The sequence below is a fragment of the Wasmannia auropunctata genome, unplaced genomic scaffold (genome assembly GCF_000956235.1).
Source record: "Wasmannia auropunctata unplaced genomic scaffold, wasmannia.A_1.0 LD336044.1, whole genome shotgun sequence".
Taxonomy (NCBI): Eukaryota; Metazoa; Arthropoda; class Insecta; order Hymenoptera; family Formicidae; genus Wasmannia; species Wasmannia auropunctata.
Genome location: NW_012026846.1, coordinates 425567 through 451756, shown reverse-complemented (window position 1 = coordinate 451756; position 26190 = coordinate 425567). Strand labels below are relative to the sequence as shown.

At 38.3% G+C, this 26190-nt stretch overlaps 4 protein-coding genes across 7 annotated transcripts; all 4 read right to left on the bottom strand.

Annotated features, from left to right (window-relative positions):
- Positions 1-500: 500 nt before the first annotated feature.
- On the bottom strand, positions 501-3692 carry LOC105451786 (neuronal acetylcholine receptor subunit alpha-5-like). Of its 3 annotated transcripts, none has more exons than XM_011692456.1 (8): positions 3597-3692; positions 3180-3355; positions 2777-2821; positions 2574-2683; positions 2185-2401; positions 1615-1795; positions 1382-1534; positions 501-936 (listed from the first exon to the last, which is right to left on the bottom strand). In XM_011692456.1, the coding sequence occupies exons 1-8, from the start codon at positions 3661-3663 to the stop codon at positions 590-592; spliced, it is 1296 nt and encodes a 431-aa protein (XP_011690758.1). In that variant the 5' UTR covers positions 3664-3692; the 3' UTR covers positions 501-589. The 3 variants fall into 3 exon arrangements, with proteins under 3 accessions (XP_011690758.1, XP_011690759.1, XP_011690760.1); XM_011692457.1 differs by having other exon boundaries at positions 3180-3328; XM_011692458.1 differs by having other exon boundaries at positions 3593-3667.
- A 1112-nt stretch (positions 3693-4804) lies between these two features.
- LOC105451785 lies at positions 4805-14963 on the bottom strand. Its single transcript, XM_011692455.1, has 15 exons — positions 14811-14963; positions 11833-11987; positions 11302-11548; positions 10752-10956; positions 10409-10630; positions 10158-10307; positions 9554-9902; positions 8821-8951; positions 8500-8745; positions 8112-8367; positions 7691-7909; positions 7344-7515; positions 6937-7110; positions 6647-6788; positions 4805-6318 (listed from the first exon to the last, which is right to left on the bottom strand). The coding sequence occupies exons 2-15, from the start codon at positions 11903-11905 to the stop codon at positions 4954-4956; spliced, it is 3951 nt and encodes a 1316-aa protein (XP_011690757.1). The 5' UTR covers positions 11906-11987; positions 14811-14963; the 3' UTR covers positions 4805-4953.
- A 3012-nt stretch (positions 14964-17975) lies between these two features.
- Positions 17976-23605, bottom strand: LOC105451781 (SCY1-like protein 2). 2 transcript variants are annotated; one of them, XM_011692450.1, is made up of 8 exons: positions 23382-23605; positions 22819-23256; positions 22307-22545; positions 21604-21942; positions 21146-21448; positions 20646-21030; positions 20151-20526; positions 17976-19904 (listed from the first exon to the last, which is right to left on the bottom strand). In XM_011692450.1, exons 2-8 carry the CDS (start codon positions 23240-23242, stop codon positions 19382-19384), a joined length of 2589 nt encoding a protein of 862 aa, XP_011690752.1. In that variant the 5' UTR covers positions 23243-23256; positions 23382-23605; the 3' UTR covers positions 17976-19381. The 2 variants fall into 2 exon arrangements, with proteins under 2 accessions (XP_011690752.1, XP_011690751.1); XM_011692449.1 differs by having other exon boundaries at positions 22819-23605.
- Positions 23606-24681: 1076 nt separating this feature from the next.
- Positions 24682-25610, bottom strand: LOC105451783. The gene is made up of 2 exons (XM_011692451.1): positions 25399-25610; positions 24682-25315 (listed from the first exon to the last, which is right to left on the bottom strand). The coding sequence occupies exon 2, from the start codon at positions 25303-25305 to the stop codon at positions 24784-24786; it is 522 nt and encodes a 173-aa protein (XP_011690753.1). The 5' UTR covers positions 25306-25315; positions 25399-25610; the 3' UTR covers positions 24682-24783.
- Positions 25611-26190: the final 580 nt, after the last annotated feature.

The following is a 26190-nucleotide window of genomic DNA, read 5'->3' as shown; positions in this document are numbered from 1 at the left end:
AATGCCTTGCAAACGATTAACAGGAATTGTATAAAAGTACACAATTATAATTAATTGTACTTTCGTTAGTAAGTATTGACGTGAGTTAGTATAAGTATTGAGACGGAGGGATCCGAGAGGAGGAAGAGAAACCTAGGCCTAGAGATAGTTAGACCTGGGAGTATCGAATAATAGTAATCATGGAATGAGCATCTTATTATCATTTTATTGTCTCTTTTACGAAATATCTTATAGACCCATTGTCTTAAAATGGATAAGCTAAAATAGATTATTGATATATTTAATATATTATTTATTTAATATATTATTTATTTAATTACGAGATACATGAATTGCCATAATTTCATACAAGTATAAATAGAAAAACAGCCGTTAGAGAATATATCTAATAAATAAAGCAATCTTTTAAATATTATATAATTTAGCGAATCCTTTGTTTTAATTATAATCTATAAAAAGATGATCAAGATAATGACGTAAATGAAATATAAGCAACGAAATAATGTTTAAATGTTGTTGGGAGTATTTCATTGTACAAGATAACGAACATTACGGAGGATATTCTATCGTTAACGTTTCTTATCACAGATTAAACCGCGGGTACTAGAATAATCAAAATAATGGCATAAGTCAGAATCACACAAAAGAAAGATAACCAGTCGATAATAGCAGCAAAATATTTCCAGAACAATTTCTTCGTGTTCATTTCAGATTTTGAAACATCCGAGCTTTCTTCAGTCGCTATATCTTTGCCTGCCATTTTGAACTCGTCGTCTTTGAGGATCAAAAAACGTCCCGCCTTGTTGCTCAAGACAATTGTTGTAGTGAACGAGATCCAATTTGGTATCTGCGTGCTCATAGCTTCCAGCTTGCGTAACACGGCCGTCAGGATTATCGCGAAGGTGGCCAACGCCAAAGATTCACGATAAAATATCACTGCAAGATGGACACCAAATATGTAAGTTATTGTTACTGTAGTAATATAACTATAAACTTTCAATTCAGCATTATTTTTCAATAGATCAGAAAATTAATTATTCAAATTGTTATTAATCTACTCAGAGCACAGAGAAAAAAGAACTCAGTTATATCACTCAGTTATGTCACTAATTCTGAGTTCATTTTCAGATGCAAAAAGAATTCTTTTTCTAAAAGGAATTCTTTTTGCACTTGAAAATGAACTCAGAATTGATGACTGCATAAAATTGAATATACTAATTAATTATTTTGGGCTCTGTGTGCTATCTGGGTAATACAGTTATAAAAGAAAGCACAGTTATAAAAGACATACAGTTATAAAAGAAAGTTGAAATTATAAATTAAGGAATGTTCTTAACATATATTCTTTAACGCTTGTGTTCTATAAAATCTAGTTACTTACGTATATTGGGGGGATTAGCGCCATTGTATGGTACAATCCAATGCATGACGTACATGCAGAGCAAATGACAAATAAAATTCACGCTCGCCATCGCTATTCGTTCAACCGAATTTAAATTAAGGCAGAGCACTATTAAAGTGAGTAGTATCAAAGCTGAAAAGAAATGTATCACGCTTACTATTAAATATTACCTGCACTTCTACGTTTCATCAATCAAACGATCAATTACTCACCAATAGCCGGTACAATAACAATCGTATAGTAGTTGCTGTGATATCGCGTTAACAAAAAATCAAAATTGATCGTTGAAAACGTATCGTCCGAACAGCATTTATTTTTCGTGACTTCCTTCGTCCAATTTATAAACTTGAAATCCCATATCGTGTCATTCGTATATTCGTTCATCAAAGAAATCTGCGAAGAAAGTACGTATCATTTTTTTACAATAAGAATTAATATTTGCAATCAATCGATATGATTAAATATTCTAATTTTTTAAATATAAATAGTAATTTTTTTACATAGATAATGAGTCATTTAAAAAATATATAAATATACTAATTACGTTATATAAATCTCTCATTAACCTTAGATGCATTAACATTTAACAACGTGTAATTTTTTCATAATTTTATTAAATTAGTATTCGCGTACAGACAAAGTATTATTTAAGAAAGCGGAAATTTAAAGTCAACTATAATGATAATAATAGATCAAATATACATTTTTATGGAGGAGGATGCTAACTTAACAGTATCAAATATTTAGGGAATTAAATGATTTTCGATTGAAGCGCTGCATACCTGTGTTTTATCCATCATCAGTAAATCGACTTCTTCATCCGTGTGCACCCATGATTCAAACGTGATGCGACATCGATGTTTATCGTAAGGCCAATACGTATAATCAGGATTGCATTTGGCAATAAATTTCAGCATGGGTACGCAAAAGACAAAGCCCGAGTTGTAGAGTAAGCAATTCACTTTAGATAGATCAAATTGATCGTTCGACATCTCGCCACTAAAAAAAGTCGAAAAGATTTAAAAGAGTAATGTATCAAATTTTTGTATCACGTTATTCTTTATCTATATAAAATAATAGATTTGAAAGAATTATTAGGCACTATTAAGAGTAAGATACAACTGATTATAAAACGGAGAGAAATAGGATTAATTTTTGAAAGTCAACTTACGAATTACTGATACTCAAGCTAGGCGTCCAGATCCGCGAACTTTTCACACGAGTAATATTAATCCCGTCATAATTGCTCGGTGTCCAAGTAAGTTGCGGGTCCGTCCATGACTGTCAAATAAATACTATATTGTATTAAATTCATTATATATTTTACTATTAGGGCAAGGATGAGGCATAATGACAAAGAAATGATGCACTCACAAGTGCTATCCAGCTGTGCAGTGACAACTTAGCTTGGTCTGTTTCCTGTAAACAAAATAATTTAACAATTAAAACACGGTCAAAGCGGATCTTTGTGCTCAATAATATTCTGCTGTGTGTATCTTACAATTTTTGATTCATATAAAAAATTATTTAATTTTTTTTCATACGTCACACACAACATAATATTAAATAGCTATTAAATAATAGTGAAACAAATGAACTTTCGACAAAAATTTTCATCTTGATGACAATAGAAAAGCATTTTTTGTTGAAAAATATATTTTATATGAAGAAGTAAAATTTTAAAAATTGCTATAAATTTGGAGAACAACACTTATTATATAATTTTTTAAATTAGTAATTATAACTTATATATTGTAATATTTTTATATACACTTACGAGATTTATTAGCTTTGGCATGAAGCGCAAACTGACATTGGTCGTTTTGGGATAATTTGGATGGATAGTCTTATCATAATCGCAAAAGAGATGATTGCTAAGGCGCAATAATGGCGAGTTTTCAATACTCTTGCATTGCATCCGTACATCTGTTTTGATGGGATATGAAAACATGACTGTGAAAATATTGAGAAATATATATACTATAATTATAATTAAAAAATTGAATATAACGACGACAGATTAAATTATTTCATTTAAATATAATTTTTTACTGAAACAATTTACAAAACAAAAAAATTGTAATATTTAAATTTTAGACAAAGTATTACTAACGTAACTACGACATTGATTGACTTAAAAATACGTATATCGCGCGAATAGTTCTATTTTAATCCAGCTGATTATCTTACGTACTGAATTGTTGATCAGAATAATTGATGCAAAAGATGGTGAAAAATCCGAACACGTTTAATATTCTCATATTGATTGTTACGAATCAACGACTCCGATTCGACTAATCAGGAGACACGCTAGCGCCTCCCGCCAAGTATATTTTTTCGTTATTCTGTTTACTAGTATGAGATTAATTAGACAGTTCGTGAAATTCAACACTCTCGATAATGAGCCGATAAGAAGACCGAGAACGCCCCCAAAGGTATGAACGTCGATCTAGAAGCTTTATGACAACCAGTCAAGTAAAGATCTTTGCAATATGAGATTCGAAATTTGCAATTCTTTGAGATTTTTTTTTTAATTGTCGCGTTAATTTATAAAATATTTCTAACTGATAAGTTTTGCCACGAAATGCTTGCGACAACGTTTTGAAATTGTATTTACAATATTTTGCGACAGAAGATCCTCGTCTAGTTGCACTTAGTACACTGCTGTATAAAAAGATTTATACTTACCTTTAATATCGAACTTCTTTCCCTGCGATATAATTAACAATAATTTGGTGAAAGGGTGTGTGTATGTTACGAGAAATGTTTATTTCTATATGTACACGCGATAATTTCACAAAACATCAACATATCACAGAAATTATACAACAAATACGCAGTGCGATTTAACTATTAGTGCGTCGCGTTTATGTGTAAATCTATAAGTATTCCGGAAACTAGCAGGGCGGTAAAAATATGTGACAAGATTTAATTATTTAGTTAATTGACAACGTTTCTTAGTGATTTGTACGGTATTCCGATCGCGAACGCAGAGAGCTCCCTTAAAAGTCTATAAAGAAATATATATAATCGAGAATATAGAGAAGTATAAGAATAGCGAGGTATTTTTCAGGCAGGGTTACGAATTTTCGAAGTGATTACATTTCAATGCGGTGGACGGAGCATATTTACATACCTCATGCAAGATATTTTACACATTTACAAAAATAGCGATTATAGCAACTATATTCGCTTTTCCGTTTTACGTCGCGTTAAAAAAGAGTTATATATGTCGAGATACGCTCTGACACGTTAATCATTATTCATTTTTATAGCTTTTAAAATCGTTTTGAAATTAGAACTGTTCATAATTATTCATAATTTTTTCTTATGACTGGAAAGTACAATAAAATATTTGTCACGTTTGCCACGTACGAAGCAGAAGATTTAATGATATTCATGTGATCGCTAAATATACACAACATTTAACGTGTCAAAACGTGTCCCGTCAGATTATTTCAAAAAAATCGCCGCACCGACACAACATCCTCAACCGTATAAAATAGCAATAATCTTTATTGCGCTCTGGTGTAGCAGTTACAACATAGATTTCACAGATTTGCTCTGTTATCGATATACTCGTCGTCGTCGTCCGCGAACTTGATGCCGTCCTCGTTCTCGCGGATTAGATCGTAGAAGGAGTCGCGCGATTCCGTCTTCATGTCGCTCTCGACCCCGTAATCCGGGCTCTGAATCTCCCTCTTAGACAGACTGATGTTCAGGTTGTCCGTCGTTAGCCTCCGCGCTGTCGCCGGCGAGTTCAGTCGCGGCCCCGAGAACTCGATCATCGGAATATTGGTGCAATCCGAGAGTTTATTGGTCTCGCGTGGTTGCGTGAATTGCGTGAAGTCCGCTCGGTACTTGCCGCTCGTCACATTCAGATTTGCCAGAACGATGTCCGATCTGGGATCGTCCTTGGCACTCTGAAGACCCCTGTCCTTGCCGTCCACGTGTGATCCCTGAGTCTTCGAGCTCGTCGACTTACTGGAGAACTTGGACGTGCTCTCGTTTTTCAAGCAACGATTCTTCTTGTCGTTCTGAGAAACCTCCTTCGTTTTTTGACTCGCGTAAGACCTTGAGGTACTATGATGAGGTATCACGTCTTCGGAATGCCTCTTGGATGTCTGCCTCGATTTCACCGATTTATCCTCCGACTTCACCACGATGTTCTCGGCGACGTTCACGTGGCTATCCTGCCGACCGCTAATTCTCGAGGCGTTTTGCTCCTGGGCGAGATCGGACTTGGTGCCGTGAAGGCGATTGGGTATGATGCATTGCGTCCTGTCGGTCGCAAGCTGACCGCACAGAGACTCCTCGCTGACCCGCGTCCTGGAGTCCTCCAGGATCCGATGGATCGGCAGCAGACGTTCGTTCAGCCTGGCGGCTCTGCCCTCGCTGCTGCTGCTGCTACTGTCCTCGGACAGCACGCTACCCGACGACGAGTCGTGCTTCGACGACGACGAGGACGACGTCGAGTCCTGGCGTTGCTGCTCGAGACTCGGTCTCGTCTCCTCGACGCCAGACGCGATCTGTTGTCGCATACGCCGATACTCGGCCGGGGTCAGGGTCGCGCCCTCGGTGCTCTCCGGCAGTAGGTACAACGCCGAGCTCGTCGTCGTCGTGCCTTGAAAACAATCCGGAAGATCCGCAGACGGATCTTGAGAATCCTCGGACATCGACAACGGGGGTATCCATAGGAGAAAAGCTGGATCCATACCTAAGTACGAGCCCGGCGCGGCGCCGGCGTTCGCGACGTTGTAATCGTAATAGTCGAGCTCCATATCCGTCTCCGGATTTGTCAGGCTGAACTCCGAGCCCGGTCCCTGCAGCAGTCGCTCGCGATTTCGACGGTCCTTCGTCTCCTTACCGCTGCGTAACGTAGACGTGCCCGACAATGGGCTGCTCGTCGACGAATTCTGATAACAGTTTTTTCGGTCGCAGAATTTAAATAACTTTTCTAACATGCGAAATGTTAGATTAAAATTAAAGTTTACCTTAGCTCCTTGAATTTTTTCCAAATAACATTACGTGATTTATCTGACTTGACACATTTGAATAATTATTTTAGCTTGTCTGTTTTATCATCCAAATTTAATTAAAATTAGATTATATTATATTAATAAAATATCGTTGCGTTGTCGGAATTAAAGGAAATCTAATTTCTTTCTTTTCTTGATCGTGCTTTAACTAGTTTTTTTGTGCGAATGTTTTCAAGTGAAATATATAATCAAATTAGATCGCTACCTTAGGCTGCAAAGGATTAGATGTGTAACAATGAAGTCTTGCAATGTTCGGGCTCTCGGTAATACTCGCCGTGCTTTGACATCTCGTCGTGTTGCCCGACGTCAGCTTGTCCGCGGAACTGATAGATCCCAGAGTTCGTAATCTGCAATGTATAAGTGATTAAGTCATATTGAACTGTCCCATCGATTATATTATCGGAGGCATTGCAAAACATGACCGTTATATATTGAATATTGATAGATATTATATAAAATATTCCTCCATCAAATATAGTTGGTTGTTACACTTACTTGACCGGTTGGGCGTATTTTACTTCCGGCTGACCAATTGCCATAATAGAAGATATCGTCGCCGGTGGTTCATCGGCGTGCAATTTATTCGGTATCACGCTCCTCTCCGCACAGCTTTCCTCGTTATCTCGCAACTTCAAGGTAGTCGAGCTCAGGCTGGTTTCGTCTTCGTATCTGTTACGATCAAAGGTATACCTTTAGTACGCCGATATAGGTCGCGATAAAACATTCAACGGATCGATAGAATGAATAAAGCAAAATCGTACAACTCTCAGTATAATGTTAAAATATTAAATATTCAAGTACGGTTAAATTCAAAGTCAAAAAACTCAATCGTCGATCTATCAATGTTACAAACGTGTTTACTATCGATATTAATGTGCTAAGTGTGATCAATTGTTACTTACTCCGCCAAAGTTTCCGAGCTATCGTAACCATCCTCCACCGCGCAGGGTGCTAATTTGCGTTTCGACAGTCTTGGGGTGCACTTCTTTGGTAGTCCCACTAGAGACGCGACTTCCGAAATTAACGTCGTAGACGACATCGATTTCGCTCGGCCCACCATCATATCGCTACATCCTGAATAATTTAATCAATTTTAACGTTTTCGTTTTCCAATACGTCTTCATTTAGTACACAATATATCAATAGTTTTAACATTAATTAATTCTATTCTATTAGCGCTTGCTATCAATATTAAATTTTTAATAATCCGTAGCTAATTTTTTAGTACACGTAAATGCGAGACATTTACCGGAATTCTCGCTCAGAGTATCCAAATCCTCGGCAATATGGTACTTCCTATATTTCAGTGCAAATTGCAGTGCTAGAAAAATAGATATAAAGAATATGAGTATCAAAAGGGATGCTGTCGCCAGATGCGCGGGGCCCCAGAAGATCCATTGTTCAACAGTGAGAGTAGAATTCGTTTCCGAAGGGAGCAATGACGATGTCTTGTTTTCATATAGTTTTTCTGAAAATATTAATCACAATTACACATATTGAATACAACAATACTAAAACTATGTAAATCAGAATACACGGCGATTTATGTAATTAATAATATATTTATTGCACTTATTATTATATTATATTTCTATTGTATATAATATATTTAAAAAAATATTAAGATTTTACGTTATTTTGCATAATATATGTTTTAAGTTGTAACTTACCAAATGTGTTCGCGTGTCCCAAGAAACCACCCTCGCAGGAATCCCCCGAGGCGGTGTGCTCGTCGCTAAAGAATTCGAGCAACAAGCTTTGACCTGAAGAGACTATCGTTCCTGTCGTGGGTGCGCTTTTGTCAAACGCGATATCCGTCAAGAGCTCGGCGCTCAGCGAATCACCGTCGCGAGCGCGGAAATATTGCCCCGGGCAGGGAAACTGCGTTTGATCCAAATGCAGTCGGATTATATGATCCGATTTTGCCTACATAAATCGGGATAAATTATTAGGTATCTCCAGAAATCAGAAAAGAAGGGAATATAATTTTTTTTTCTTTGAGCGAGTGTAAAGTTATTTCAGAGCTGCAAATAAAAATTAATATAACGCGGGATTTACCTGCAGCAGCCAGAAGGAACGACCGGGACAGGCTTGAGTATTTGCCGCCAGTATCTTGTTCAGGGATTTATCCTCGAAATTGATAATGCAACCACACCGACACTGTAAGCCGATCTGAGCCGTGACTTCCGGTCTCGCGGCCGCTAATGTCGTTCCGTGCCGGCACTCCCATCCCTCGGTGTTCCACGCCTCCTGGAAATCGATCCTGCCGGTGCCGCCGCAGGATTCCGTCTCGACCGCTCTTCCCTGTTTTCAAGCAAACGCGTCACTATTCGATTCGATTGCCATCGCATTTTTATAACGTTCGCCGTTAAAACTCACCTGACAGAATTTCGCTCCGTATTTCGGGGGTGGCGTGTCGCAAAATCGATATCGATTACGAACGCCACCCACGCAGGAGCTGCTGCAAGGGCTCCACGCGCTCCAAGGACCCCAACCGGCCGCGTCGTTTTCTGTGTTAATAATTAAAATGAGAAGGGAGGAGAATTCATATGGGGTGTCTCAAAAGTCGAGCATTTTATCATGACTCAAAATTGCTTAAGGAAATTGAATTCGAGTGGGACACTATATGCTTTGTCTTTTAATCTCTGATGCTTTATCTGCAGTCGGGAAATTTAATTTTTTTAAATCGTTTAATTTTCAGTCTTTCAAATTTTTGTAAGAACTAATTTATAATATTTGCAGCTCAAAAAGAAAAACTAAAGTAAGCTATTTGTAATTTATTCTCTTAGTGATTAATGAATAAAATTGAAAAACAAATTAAATTATCAAAGCTTGCCTGAGTACATATAATAATGAAGCGTAGCATTATTATTATTAACAATATAATTGTAAGTTAAATTGTTTAACTTAAAATCCAGTTTCATTTCACCGAAAACAATCACACGTGTCTCCTATATATTGACCTACATTAAACGCAGTGAGCAATCGCGAGGCTCGTTAAGAGGATAAAATCTACGTGAATAGCGCGCGATCTCTCGAGGTGAATTACGAGGCGGTAAATCTGTCGGGGATGGAGGTGCAGCCGGCTTTTAAGCGCTTGCATGCCACTCACCCAGAAGCGGGAAGGTCGGCACACACGCGAGCTTCACTTCCGCCATCGCGCCGGTGATCGCCTGGCTCACGTAAACGAAGCAGTATTCGATGAACTTCTCGGTGAAGATATCGCAGTCGAAGTTCAGCGAATGCTTGCCCGGCGCCGCCTTCAATTCCGCCACGTAGTGCAAGGCGGACGGCGGCGCCAGGGAACTCACGTCCGCCCGTAGACGGCCGTAGACGCGCACGCGATCACCCTGAAGACGACACGCGGGATACTGAAAGAGGACCGATATGCCCGTCGATCCCTCGCAAGGATAGATCGATCTCGCGTGAACGTTGAAGCTAAACTCGGTGGACCATTCCACCTGCAAGTAAAAAAGAAAAATGCAGGATAAATAGAGTTTAAATATATATGTATGTATATAAAGTAATTATTTTATATAATTTATATACGTATAAATTACATTCATGGCAAAAATGAGCGCGTGATAACACATTATATAATCTTATCTCTTTAATTATTACCTCTTTAATTATTATCTCTTTAATTATTACTATCTCTTTAATTATTACCTTCCTTCGTTCAAGTTTCAGTCATTCAAATTGAGAAATGTAATTACCTTAATGTACGCGCTGGTCGTCGGCGCGGATGGATTGACATCCGAGGCCTTTAATCTGAGCGCATAATTTCCGGCCAGTCCGAAAAATTCACATTTCAACTTGACGACCTTCGGCGAGGTGAAGCCGTTTATTTCCTCGTAATAGAGCACCTGGACAAGTTCGAGGAACGTATAATAAGAGATTGGACTTCGCGACGCGTTGTCGCGCGTTTTATACGACACTCCCTTTACCAAACGCATATAACGCTTACTTGCATGCGGCCGTTGTTCTGTGGATCGCAGGCGGCCGCGGTGGTGCCGCAATATATGAGTTGCAAAATATAAGCTGCCACCGGAACGCCGTTGGCAGGTACACACGAGATTCCATTGTACTTTATAGTAGCTATTACCGGCTGGCTAGGATATGTACCGAAGTGTTGGGATTCCAAAAGCAGAGAAGGGGTTGGCCACTTTACGTCTAAGGCACTGCTCATCTAAATACGTTTTGCATTCCAATTAGATAACACTTGTACTTCATTATTTCGTGTTATACGATAACAAATAATGAAATATTAAGAGAAATATGAAAGATTAATAGATAATAGAGTGGCCCACCTCAATTTCGGGCAGTCCAGCAATGGCAGTGTTGTGTCTGGCAGCCACGGTTGAGAACTTGTACTGAAGTCGTAGTGTATAAATTCCGCCACGCGAGAAGAAACCACAAGGTATTATCACAGAAATATTCTCACCCTTATGCGGCAAGGTATCCAGAGGGAAATCACCGATCAATTCCGACGTGAGGCCATCGACGTATAGTACTCTGGAATTAATATATGAATAGTAATGCAATGTTTAATCTAAATGCAATCGTTTAAATTACAATATCGTGTCGATGTAGTAATGAATTAATTCCTCTATTCTCGGGAACTCTTAACGTAGAGAAGACGAGTTTATTAATATCCGTTTATTCTAACCGCTCATTTATATCAGGACGAAATTATTTATGAAAATTTTACAGCTCTGCAGACGTTCTTAATTGTCTTCCGTTACTTCATTTCAATGCTCGCTTATTTAGGGCTGCATAAACAGCTGAGTATTTCAGGGCGAATATTCGCGACGCCGCCGTGCGTGTTCGTTAAATTTTATGAGTTTTTTTTTTACATACCTAAGCACGAGCGGTTCGTGACCCGCGTTAATTCCGTCTCTCTTCGGATCGATTGTTTCTTTCTCGTTTCTCTTTACGCCATTTGTGCCGTTGGTGGACATAGTACTTGTGGGTACCGTAGAAGATTCCGTTTCCGCCGAGTCCAGGATAAAAACGGTTACGTCGCCGGACAAAGCCGTGTGGGACGGAGGAGCGACAACTTTTAATAGTATCGGCTCCTTCGTGTCTGTCATCGATCTTGTGGTACCTGAAACCAGTAAACACGATTGTCTAAAGTCGCGCAAATATTGTTCCTTTGATAAAGAATGTTCCTTAGAGAAATAATAAATTATTATCCGTAATTTAATTTTAATAATCAGATGTGATGATTTGATTATAAAGATGCAAGCTCAGTACTGTTAGAGCTAAATTAATTATTATTTAACTCAATTATATCACTTATTATTGTGGAACAACGCTATATGTTTTTTGATACAATGTTGCGTTTCATATACGTCTACGCGAAAATTAAAATCTGTATATTATTAATACCGCATCTCAGAAGAAGGATGATCCCATATAATAATAATAATCCCAATGATGACCGTTCAGCTGTCCAATTCATGTCCGCCTCTTCATTGATGACTGCCAGGGCCTAACCGAGACATATCGGTGCCCGGAAAATATAACAGATCCGCGTGTCTATTCTGTCAATAATAATTAAAAAAAGCTCTTAGACTATAAATAAATTAGACTAATGTTATGTCGATATGAAATAAGTTAAAGAGCAAAATAGGGCATGCCAGATTACGCTTCAAGGAAAGTAAACCAGAATAACCCAGATTACGTCGGAATAATAAAGCTCCTAAAATATTTTTAACCCCGATGATAACTATCGAACATGCGATTGAGGCATTGCGTGTTCCAAAAAATTGCGACCATTGTTTAAACATTACATAATTTAACAGCATTTTTAATTTTACTTTTTGTATTTTTAATTATAAAAACTTATTGCCTTAGTTATGAAAAATTATTTGAAAAAAATTGATAACGTTACTGATAATGCACTTTTCTCAGATATTAATTATTAATTCTTTAATAATAATATATTCATTTTGAGCATTATAATTGTGAGCATAGTAAATAAATCTTGCTATAAAATTATTTTTTAAATATACCACAAGAAATATATAAAATAAATATTAAATTTATCGAGCTCTATAATTATAAACGTCTTAAATGTTTTTTTTAAATTAAAATCTTATTTTTACGAGCTTCATTTTAATGCAAAGCACATCGTTGATTTACTCGTTTCCCAGATGCAAATAAGTTAACGCTGGTAGCAGCGCAATTTTGCTTTGGGCCAACGATCAAAGTCACCGGGCGGCGTGCGTGCGTTTTGCACCCCCGCTCCGCTTCTGAAAATCTGCAGCCCTGTATAATTGCACGTGTTGCACCCTTAGGGTAACCCCACGTCTCGCTTCTCGGAGGGAAATCGAAATCGGGCATCGTCCTTTCGCGTCCGTATCGATCGGCCGCGTCCCTATAGCGTGCACGGTTTCAGAAAACGCATGTATATGCGTCTGTGTGCGACGTCGACCGCATTAAGGGAACGATTCTCCCGTGCCTAACATGTGTGATATTCGTAAGGCTAATAGAGAGATAGCACAGTTAACATAATTAACATTTAGAAATTTAATAAACGGTATATATATTTCACGTAGAATTCTATTTTTATCACACATTAAAAATATAAATAAAAATCGATGAAAGCCACAATCTTTTTTTTTTTTCTTATGTTGCGTAACATACGATAAACTTGTGCATATTTTTTTTATATTGCATAATATAAAAAATTAAATAATTTTCTTGTAAATAATATGTTGTATGAAATATAACTAACGGAAAAGTTTTATTTTCACAAATTTATTTTTATAAAGAATAAGAAAATTAACTTTAGATAAATTCCAAGATAATAATTTTTAAAGGGTTTTTTGTTTATAGTCTATTTTATATTCAATTTTAACTATATATAGCTTACTATAAAACTAAATATATACTGCGAAATATGTGATGTTCGTCTGAATCGTTTTTCCGATATCCTATGTCCACAAAATATTTGCGCATATCTGTGAAAGACCTGATGGGTCTCCATGGGGCGTCTCGAATCCCCTGAGGATTCTTTTCACGCGAAACAAAAATGGATGGATGGTAGGCCCTTCCGTAAATGTGCTCGTTAAAATCGAGATTTCTCGCTGTCTGCGTTCCCCTGCTAATTTACGAGAGAACGCGATCTATACGTGAACTTTTTCTCTATTGAAATATCTTTTAAAGAACCGAAATATCGTTTAAGAAACCGCAAAAATTTGACATAAAATTTCTATTATATAAATGTTTATAAAATATAATATTGTAGAGAGTTTAATTTACTATGCTCATATTTAAAATAATGTTATTATTGAAGCAAAGAAATGTGAAAATCTGCGATTTTCTACAACTTTGTCAGTAATTTTTTTTATAATTTCTTCTCTGCGCGAGAGAGAAAAACGATAAAATTCTCTTAAGTATTTGATTAATTAAAGAAAGTTATTACATGTAATTTATTTCGCATTTGCTTTTAATAAGTATTTTTGACTCAAGTGAAGATGATAGATGATGCCCGGTATGGACGGTCCACGTGTCGGAATGGCATGGAAAGTGGTATTTGGATCGATTATGCAATTGGAATAATGAGTTCGTTGCTGCGTGCAAAAGGGAATACCGACCCCACACAGACAGATACGCCTTGCTTATCGCAGCCAACACGCGTAGTGGTGATTAACATTGATATATCACAGATAAACATCACCCTCTCTGTTGGAGGCACGACGATAGGGCAACAGTCGAGTACTCTCGCAGTAACAATCGCGAAACATGCACAAGATTTCATCCACAATTTATGATCTAAAATAAATCATGCTAATTTTTTAACTTCTAGATCTAGTGTTGTATAAAACATTAAAAATGCTTTTTGGATAATTATAAAGTTATGATAAATATTATAGTAGTACTATTAGTATTTTTCTGTTCCTTTACATCTTTAATCAAATGTTCTTGAGCAAATCTTGAGCAAAAGTCTAATTTACAATTGTATTTTCTAATACAAAAGAAATTTTGATTAAAAAGTTAGCTTCGCGTTAATAATACTTTGTCAAGCAATCGCTCTTAAATTTATATATAATTTAAAATGTTTTCTATATTTAAAATTAAAAATTCGTCCATTACATTTACCTTTAAATTATCTTTATTAATTCTTTTAAACTTGTACTTGGTTAATTTCCAATTATCAATTATTATCAATTTTTTATTAGCAGCATTTATTTAGAATATTTTCTAAAAGCAACACAGAAGACATGTGAAAGATGTTTTCAAACGCCTCAAACATATAACATGTGATAGTTATCATAATTGTAAATAAAATATCTCTTTCAAACAATTACTTAATGATGTCTATCCAACATGTTGTTTAAATGTCAGCGTGCTTCGCTTACGCAATTCTTTTATCCCGATTCGGTCCGCATCTTCCCCGGCGCGATTAACCGCCAATCTTTTCCACACCGGGCAGGATAGTACAGATGAATTCGATCGTCGGTTCTCCGATCCGATCGATCGATCTTGCCTCTCATCGGTCCCCCCCTCCGCGTATCGACGACGACGACGACGACGACGACGACGACGATGTCAACGAGCGGTGGTTTTGCCGACCGAAGGACGACGAAGGGGGTGCGCGATTACTCCGACGGCGGCGGCGGCCTAGAATCGATATCGAGAGCCACACGCGAAATTGCCGGCTCGCCTATCCACGCCGCACAAACACCCTCGCGCGCATCCCCGCGCTGCTCCGAGGGTCGACCCTCCGACGGACACGAAATTACCCTCCCGCGCCGAGGGAGAATGCCGACGATGTTTATGAGAGTCGGAACGCTAAGAAACCGACACTGCTCTTACGTCTCTTTTTCCTCCCGATCCCTCTTTTCCTCTTTCTTCAGTAAACAAAAACTTTGCCTTAACTTTTTAGTTAATATTAAATTTTCAAAAGTAAGTTCGTAACTGCGACGTGATACATTTTTCGAGTTCAACACGATGAAAAGTTAACGATCTTCCTCATAAATTCTTCAAGTATTCCTCGGTCGTTTCCTTAGAGTCGCTGTCAACACCGCGACGCTAATGATATCGTGACTATAGACACTGAATAAACAGAAATCGAGTTTAAAAATTAAACAATTTTGTTTTTCGTCGAAACGGTTCGGTCGAATTGTTGAGGTAACACCACCACTCCCTCGTTTCGAATTATTCCGTAAGATCGGAATGAGATTTACGACGTGATCGACGCGAGATTTTTGCTCGTCGGCGAGGGATCCCGCGCGGAAATGCGAAACAGGGAGCAACTGCGATGGGGCGACGCGCACATCGCGACTAAAGCCGGGGTCGCCGGCCACCCCTCTTTCCTTGTGTCGGATGGGGTCGAATCGCCGCCACCACTGCCGCCGCTGCCGCCGTCGACGCCGCCGCCGCCGCCGCTGCCACCGCCCCCGCCTGCACCCCCGTTCATCGTTCGACGGGGGTGCGCCTCGGGGGTGAGCATTATGACAGAAGGTTGGCTTCTATGAATGAATGCCCGATCTATACACGGGTGCGCCACGCCGTTGCGTGTTTTGGGAGCCGGGAACGCGAGACCGATCTCGACGGGGGTGGCGATTTGATATCACGAAGAAACGGCGAAGAGGCGATTGCGAAGGCGCCAAAGTCGCGGGGGTGGCTTTGAGCAATATCGGCGCCAAGGAAGCGAAGGGTGGTAATGCTGGATGACCAATGTGATATAATGTTTCGAATAGGGGAAGAAAAGTATAATTTGTACATTAAATGAGACGGATACATTTTCTTTTATCCCCTTTATTGATATATTAAGTAGTCTCTGAAATCCAAAATCCAAATTTACTTTTAACGATAAAAATACTTACTAAAATCTGCAAAGTTAAATCCTAATTAGAAATATTATAAATATTAATTAATTCCACTAATATTATTATTAGCAATATTTTTATCGACGATATTAAATTTTACATCATACAATATATACATTAAATATACGCATGTATCAATTTTATTTGTCTATGGCCATTTCCAATTTTATATTAAATGTACAGAGAATTATTATATTTTTATAAAACGTTTAACAAATTTTATTATTTTCAGTATCTATATGTATAATTTATATCATGTTTAATTAATAATTAAATATTATCATTTTTTACATTTTAAAAAAAGAAAAATTTGCTAACAGAAATTATCAAAAATCTTCCAAATCTTTTTTTTCTCGATCAATATACATTGTTTTTTATAAAGTCGTTTTCTCTTATCCAATTTTTACAAATAAAATTACGAATTGCAAAGATCCATTTTTTACAATACAGAATTGAAGAAGGACATATAACAGCGTAAAAGAATATTGTCGGTAGAAAATTCTGTATTTCTTACTTTTTAATAAATCCTTGGATAACGAGACGATAATTATCGCGAGTAATGCTCAAACAAACGAGGGTTTGAGTGCTTAACTTCCCGGGGCGCGAGCCACTTCTGCGCAGCCCTTCGTGGCATGCATGCCCAAAGAGAATGGAGGGTTGTTGCAGGGAGGCATACGCAGCCAATTAACGAGTGTAGCCCTCATTTAAAAACCTTTCTTTTTCTTCTGCACTGCATCTTTCCTATTTATCGTCTGTCTGTTCGGTCGGAGGGGGGCGGCATTCTCTTCGTCCCGGCACTTCTTCTTGCGCCTCTCGGCGGCGACGATAGTACAGCTTGAATAATCGATACTTCCAGCATTTCTCCACCGCTGCACACGCACGGCACATCGGCGTCTACGAAACCTAATTGCGCGGTGTTCCGAGAACAAAGAAATCGCTGGTTCTTTATGACGAACAACAACTAGGTAGGGTGAATGTCCCTTTTCAACGCGAATCCATATTTTTCGGTTGTAGTTTCCAACTGCATGATTGCAGTCAATTACGAAGAAAATCATTATGCAGCTAAAAAAAAATAATACTGGATAAAAAGACAGCTTTTAATATTTTTTTCGGCAAACTTGTCTTTTCTTGTATAAAACCATTCAGAATAACAAATTATTAATTAAATGTGATAGAAATATGCAAACATCGATGACGAAATTTTTTTATCTTTACACAAAAGAAAGTTTTAACTTTCTTTTGTGTAAAGATAAAAAAATTTTAAATAATAATTATAAGACCCACACGGAGAGAATTTTTTTTTAAATTTACCCTGCAAATCATGTTAATTATGGGACTATATAGTATTTAGGCAAATTTTACTGTGCACTACAATAGGATTTCGCAGTAAAATTTATTGTAGTGCACAGTAAAATTTGCCTAAATACTATATTGTCCCACAATTAACATGATTTTCAGGGTAAATTTTAAAAGAAAATTCTCTCCGTGCAGTTTTAGTTAGAAACACAATTTTGCGTGCAATTAATAATATAATTAGTAACGGGTAAGAGAAAAAGACAATTTTATATAAATTGAAAACATAAGTTTTAGTTATAGAAACACAATTTTGCGTGCAATTAATAATTATTAATTAATAATAATATAATTAGTAATGGGTAAGAGGGAAAAGCAACTGTATATAAGCTGAGAACATTTTAAGCAATAACATTTCAAGCAGTTTTATTAGACTCAAACAGCAATCATTAACAATCGTACACAACAATGAAATAAACAACAAATAGATTCAGGAATGTTACAAATTAGTACATACAATTAACTTTTTCTTCTTTTTGCAACTTTATGCAAAGACACTTCAAGATAACAATTACAGACGACCAAGGAGGTTTACGTAGCAACTTACGTAGAGATTTACGTAATAATGCACAAAATTTCGATGATAAAATTAATGCATTATGTTCGACCATTTGTAACATATACAAATGCTTCATTATTTCATACAGAAATATATTATAAAATAAACTTTGTTTCTGCAGAGCTTATATGACGATGTATTACAATACAGGTATAAGATACCAGCAGATGACGGTCGTGTCAATACAGATTTATTATACGAACGATCCGTTATTACAAATCGCGATGTACGTGGAAACTGCGGTCCACGATCCTGGATTATCTTAATGAGCAATACCTTTATTAAATAATTCTTACATTAAGGTTTTTTCCTTATCCCGGACGGGCAATAGCTATATGTACATCGAAGCGTGAGGGAGCATGGCGAATTAAATCACGATAAAAACATGCGTTTCCGTATAAAAGACTGAGACTTCCATTTTATTATCACATTCGAAGTTGCTACTCTTCAGCGCTCGTAGCAACTTATAACTAGTTTCATACTTAGCGTACCGTTTAATATTATCATTCTAGTATTTGTCGACTTTGAACATCTTCATAAATATATCTATTTAATGGTTCATAAATATTAAAACAGGAAGTATAATGTAATATATATATATAGAACTAATGAAGCGTTCAAAGAAGAGTTACAACACATATAGACTTTTCTAGTTGCCGATAACATTATTAAAATAAGAAATGTAGATGTGTGTGTACACGGAATATATATAAGACAAGTTATATACATACAAGACTGTATAAAGTCCAATCGTATATCTCAAGTGGAGACAAGAAAGAATATTACGAAGACGAGCGTTCTATTTTCGAGAAAACTGTATAGGCATATTGGTTTTATGCCTATATATTTAAGTGGACATGCTTTCCTTCGGTAATCATTCTTTGTCCTCCAACATCCCTTAAGATCCGCAATTGGATTACTCCACACGAAACAGCCTCAATATAAAATATCCAATACAATTGTTATTTAATATTACTCTAATATTGCAATCTTTGATTGCTGGAGCTGATACAAAAGAGATGATCTATTTCTTTTTCACAATTTCTTATTAGTTATTACGGTGACTTTCATCTTCGATAATGCTGCTAGAAATCACGTTAGACGAGAGAAATATGTATTCTGTATCGCTCTCTTAACGATGCTGCCATCTCTTTTAATCCGACAATTTGAAACACGTTTCAACCTATTAACTAAGCAAATCCATGATATCTTGCGTAGACGAGTTCGGTTTGTTCACGTTGGCTTGCGTGCTGGTGGGTGACATGAGGGGCTGCAAGGTTCCGGGAAAGTTTAAGTTCGGCTTGACCTCTGGTTGCGTCGCGAAATTCATATTACTCTGGGGAGCGACGGAGTTCCACATCAAGGTGGACTGCGGCGAGTTCCAGTTCATGGGCACGTTCATTCCATTGGAATTCCAATTCATTGGTCTATTCGGCATTGTTTGCGAATTAAGCGTTGGCGACGTTAAAAATTGCGATTGCGTTAGACCAATGTCGTTGTATTTGTACGCAGTAGTATTTTTAGCAGCCGAGTAATCCGGCTGTGACATGGTCGATCTTGACATCGACAGATTCAATTCGTCCAGATTGCTTTTCAGCAAAGTCGCGGTCAAATCCTTCGGCTGCGATTTTACAGGTTGCGGCGCGGCTTTAGGAGTCAGCATAGACTGAGACTGCATTCTTTGATGCGTTTCTTGCTGTTGAATTAATCTGGAAGGAAATTATCAGTGCACTTAGCGTTACAATTAACAATTATGTAATTATATTTGAATAATGTCCATTTCAACCAATGTAGAGTAACTTTAATCTCGGTTTAACTTAATTTTTGTCTTTTTCTAGTTCTAAGAATTAGAGGAAGATAAATAATAGATTAAACCGAGATTAAAGTTAATCTACATTGGTAGAAATTGACCTAAAAGGTTAAATGAAGTCTTTGAAACATATGCTGAGACACACCTGAACTTGTCTTCGATGGTCAATCCATTCTCAATATTTACGGTTTTGGAATTAGCGTTCGGGGATAGAACTTGGGGCGTTAAATTGATGTCGCTTAGACTGTTGTTTTGCATAAAGGTGGGTGACGCCACTTGAGAAAGCGCCTGATCGAGTTGTTGGGTCTCACGGCGCACGGCATCCAATTGCCGTAGTGCCTCTCGGTGCTCGCTGGTTACTCGATTTATCATATCGACGACTAGCGTGGAAAGTGTCTCGTACTGCGACATGCTAAGATTTTGTTCTATGCAGAGAGGCAACAGAAACGGTAGTACCTTCGTCGCCAATATTTCTTTGCCCATACCTAGCTTACTGTGAGTAAGCAGCATCCTGTAAATACCTGATGACAGAAAGAAGAATATTTTATCAATTTTTCGCAAGCGCAATTGGACAAATTATAATAAATGTAAAATTAAATTTTGAAAAATTTTTAAGTTTTATGCTCGCAAAATATATTACCTATAATAGCCATTAAGATTGCTGGCTCGCCAGAATGAGGAACTTCCTGGAGGAACGGTAATATCTGATCGAATACCAGCCAGCGATCGAAGTTCGGCAACATTTTCGCGATACACAGCAAACAATTAACACGCACTCCAAGACTCGTAGGTTTCTTTCCGGGCGACAAACATATCTTTTTCATCCGCGGGAGTATGGCGTTTTTTATGACTGGTCCCTCGATCATCGTCACTATATTCGGCAACGCCGATAAGCAGAGCTCTTGGAGCTGTTCCCATTCGGATTCCAATGCACGCAATAGCATAGGCACTATGTCGGTCTTAATGACATCCGTGGGGCACAGTTTTAATAATAAATTTACTTGCTGCATAAGAACCAGGCTAATCTATAACAAAAAAAAAGATGTTATTCGTTTTAATATTTTATCATCATTATCTTACTCGCAATTTATTACACACATTTTGTTATTTTATCGGCCTTGTGAGAAAATGTATGCTTACTTGTGGCGGATCTTCTAAAGCGAGAACAGGCTTCAGATTAGGCAGGATGTGTTCTCGGAATTCTTCTACCTCAGTGACTTCCATTACTTGCAGTATGCTCGGCAATACGAACGGTATCATAGGTGGATTAACTAACTCCTTGTACAGAGCAGGTAATACCCTGTGTAGCACAACCCTATGTGGCAATTGTTTCAATAGCTGTGGAAGACCTTTGTAAAATTGCGATTTTTGGAGATTATCCCATTGGAATAATTTGTCCAAGTAATTTAACGTCTTAACGCCAATGTCCGTGAAATATTCGATCTGCAATAATTTATACACTATTTATTTGAAATAATGAAATAAATATCATTATTTTAAGAATATCTTTCCTTTCGTATCTTTCAATTATCTTAAACAAACTTTTTAAATTTGGTACATTTCACATGAAATTATTAAAAAAAAAAGGAATAAATTACCTTGATAAACTGATGAGCATCTAATCGCAATTCAGGACTGTGGCTCAGCATGAGCTTTACGGTATCTCGCAGAGTCTCGGGGATTGGAAGAAGTTTCGCCGAGACATTAGTCCCCTTGAAATTTTCCAAGAAACGTCGGCATTTTCCTAAATCGTTGTGACATTCCTGCAGCGGTTGATGGTCCGAGGAATGTATCGTATAAATCAGCATGCCCAGGGCAAAAATATCGCTGGGTGGTCCGTTACTACTCGCTAAGATGCACTCGGGTGCCTGGTAATTTAATTGAGGTTGCACAACCGCAGGAATTGTAGAATCATATTCCAGATAAGACCAGGATGGCTGCAATAAAAAAAAATGCAAAACGCAATGATCAAGATATTTAACTGGTGTGTAAATACAAATATATATAAGATAAATCGGCCAAGGACGAGCGAAGGTAAACATAACATGGAATCACCAAAAACTCTAGTTAATAACTCGTCCTTGGCCGATTTATCTTATATATATTTGTGTTAAAACACGAGCTAGACATTTTAATTTAATTGGTGTACACATAATTTAATAATTTCTCTGCAAATCTGTTTTCGATTTATAAAATTTAGACGGTGCATCTATTTTAAAACGTTCCTCAGTTCAAATGATAAGAATTTATCGGTCATATTAAAATACAATTGATAAGTTCTTATCACTTAATGACTCATACCTGTTTACTGTCTGAATTCTGGTTTAAGGCACAGAAGTCAAAACCGAATATCTTCCAAGCTCCGTGAACATTGATAACAATCGATTCTGGGCACAAATTCCTGTGCAGCAGCTTTACATCGCCATGCAAAAATGCCAGACCCTCTCCCAGTTGCAGCAGTCCATAGCGTATCTCAATGTCATGCAATTTGTAATCTTTCAAGTTTGCCGGAGTCGGCTGAGGTATGTTCTCTTTGTTGCCTGCAGAAAACATCTCGTATGTATATAAATATCATCGATACCATAAGGGTGCGTTCCATTTAATGGTCCGTACACACGATCCATAGACACGCAACCCTCTTGGAATCATTTTTCATTGTTGTTTATCGAACAAGGACAAGTAATGCTTACGAGCGTTGCGAGCGTTAAATGGAACGCAGCCTGAATAGAGACGTAGAAAAGTGCAATTTAATCTCTGGCAACAGCAACAAAATTGGCGTGTTTATTAGATAATACAAAATAAAGTGTGTCTACCTAGTGCATTGGCCAGACTAGCGAACACCGGCTCGGTCGCAAACGCCAGGCTGTCCCTCGACTCCTCCAGCGGATGCTGCACGGTCAGCACCTGCGGATGCCGCAGCTTCGTCAGCTGCATCACGCCCCGCTTCAGGGTCTCGAGCACGAGCTCGCGGTCCGCCCGGGCGGGCCATCGCTCCAGCATGCGCTTCTCGAAAACGAAGATCGCCGCCTCCTGCTTGGTGGACTTCTTGTAGCCGCTGTAGATCTTCCACAGCGATCCCGGCCCCGCGCTCGCCACGTGAGCGGTCGCCTCGAACTCCCTGGTGACCGGGTTGCCCGGCAGAACGCTGGACAGCTGCGACAGGCCGTACGCCGTGTTCTGGACGGTGTTGCTGATGGTGTTGCTGACTGTGTTGCGAAGCTTGTTCAGGACGTCCATCCTCGGTCCAGCTGCTGCTCGACACAGCGATGTCACACTCGTGGGGGGGGAAAAAATCTAACCGCACACACACGCGCGCGCGCGGAGCGTCGGGCGGAACGCGCTCGCGGAGTAACGAAATGACCGGATCCGGACTTACTTGATCAGGCGATCGATATATTCGCGTGTGTCTTTACGTAAACGGCCCGGCGTGGCTAAGGTTCCAAGAGTCGCTGCCGCATATCGCCATGAGTCATCGCACACGGTAGCGTAGTTTCGTACGATACTCCGAAAGAAACGCTCCTTCCTCCCCCAGAGTGTTTCGCCAGCTTGTGACTGCCTGGTGACTGTGCTCGCTCCTCCTCCGGCCACCGATGACAGTCCGATCGTAGACACTGATGCCCGCGATTTAGCTGCGATGGACGATTGAGCTGGTTTCAGCGCCTCTGGAAAGTGGACATTGAACTACGTAGCCAATGTCCACGATCTTTTGGTGGTGATCCGTGCTATGTCCACGGTTGTGTTCCGTGCTATGTGCAGGAATGCGAGTGGGTTAGTTAGACAAGGACGGATATCAATCTCGGTCAACCTTGTCTCACCACCAGCTGGCAAACACGGAGCTCGAGCGGCGAGAGTTGTTTATCTCACGGCAGAGAGAAGCATGAGAGCGGCCGTCCCGGCGTTTTTCGCGACCCCGGTAAAAGTTTTGACCTCCCCGTACACTAGCGCCAATTGCTTCTACTTTTGAAATGGAACTATGTACACAGCCATTGTTATTGTGCAAATATTGCCGTCGTCGACGACGACGACGACGACGGCAATATTTTGTATGATAAAATCAATAATATAATGAGGAATTTTCTCCGCACCTGTGTGCACTTAAAACTCGTAATCAAATTATTGGTACATTCCCAGATAACCAAGCGGGATTCGTCATATATCGAGCAAACTAAATATCGGGATCTGCTTACATCGAACGCTTCCCCAATGCCGCTTTTCCGTTCGTGTTATTACGCAGTATAGGCAAAAGGTCGTGTAAATGATTAAATCGAATGTAAATAAATTAATACATTTATTTAAAACAAAATCTTTTCTCTTTTCCTGTACCCCGGACTCTATAATTCACTCTACAGGATACAATCGGCAAGTGTGTTTAGTACTCGAGCAATAAAATCAATACAATAATTATGTTTCATTTTACAGGTATCCCCGGACTATTTAATTTTCTCGTGGACACTGGTAAGTTTACCTTTAATGATTATATATAGCATCACATGAAATACATAGATTTAAATCTCGACCCGGGAAAAAAAGTTCCATATATAATTATGTATAATTATATGCAAAATATATCCATATATGTTTCTTTCCTTTGTAAAATTATTCTTTAATACAACATTGATAATAATAAGAAGGAAACATAAAAAATAATTAAAAGAATAATTGTTACATTCTTTTTACAAAAAATCAAGTTTGAAGAAATAAGAAAAATTGTTCATATATAATTCTACAATATAGTTGGCTTAGTTTTCAAAATTCCCGACGTAGATGGTAGTGGTTCTTTATTGCATGGCTTCGCTGGTAGGTATTACGACGCGGGATGGAGGGTGCGGTGACACCTCTGCGAAATCTTCGGATAGTACTTGACTGTCCACGCCGTACGAAATTGGTTTGATTGCCCTGCACAGCTCACCATCCACAAAATCGATAATTAGACGAAATTGCTTGTCTGTTACCGAGCTCTTCGGTATGAGATGCTTTATATTAATTAATGAGTGCACCTCATATATGTCAATTTCACGCTCTTCGTGCACCTTCGCTATTTTAATGACGTCAGATGTTAACGTACTTCTTCTTGAGGCTTGATTGTATACTTGCATAGCCTCAGCAAATTCACGTTCCATTTCCTCATCCTTTTGTACATGCTTTTCAATGTTCAGCTGCGGTGATGAAATTCTTCTTTGCGAATTATTCTTTAGAATATCCAGTTTGACAGTCTCTTCAGCATGAATCTCTTTGATCAGCGTGGCTTCCTCGCGATCCATCGCCTCGAGCTGATCATTAATGTCGCGCTCGGCTGCCATCTCGGTTCTTCTGTTATTAATATATTGAATTAGATTACTAAAGAATTGATTATTATTTGCGCCTAGCCTCTTTTCGTATTGCGTATTACTCACGCTCGCAGTTTGATCCACAAGATGTGTTTGTGATATGTCAAACGAGTGGTGTGACGATGCTGGTGTCACAGATTATCCAAGCAAAATGGCCGCTCTCAGGATCCTCCATAGAACTTATAGTGGCTGCGTTTCCCATAGAACTTACATACATGGAAGGGGACTGCCCATAAGTTGAACAGAGAGATTCACGTCCGATATATCTCTCCTTCTTGCGATGTGATTGATTTTCGCAATTACGCATGCGCGGCCTGCGTGCGCACCTTTTTGTTTGGCCCAAAAGTGAGGTAGCGGGAACGACGCGCATATATGTGCATTTTCAAAAATCAACTGAGTGAGAGAGAGGAGTATAGTTTTCTTTCTCACTTCCATTTGACACTATTCGGTTCCCATTCTCTTTCCATGTACTGTAAGTTCTATGGCGTTCCCATTGCTTTTCAGTACAGTATTAGCCGCCATATTGTTTTACTGGACAAGCGTTCCCTTTTACCAGTAAATAGTTTCAGTAAAAACATAACCTTCAAATTATACTGTGGCCGCTTGCTCGCAAATGTCAATATAAGTAGTGCAATTTGCGAGTAAGAAGTAATAACTTCTGAAAATAAAAGTAAAATTAAAGCAACCAATTATAATTTTCTGACCAATTGATAAATGTCGAATTTTCGTATAAAAGTTATTAATTATTTAAAGAAAGCCATCGAGAATAATAAAAAATTAAAATGATCAATAAACATTTGGAATTTTTATTATCAATTAACAGGAAATCAGCTACCAAGATCGGAAGAGCACACGTCT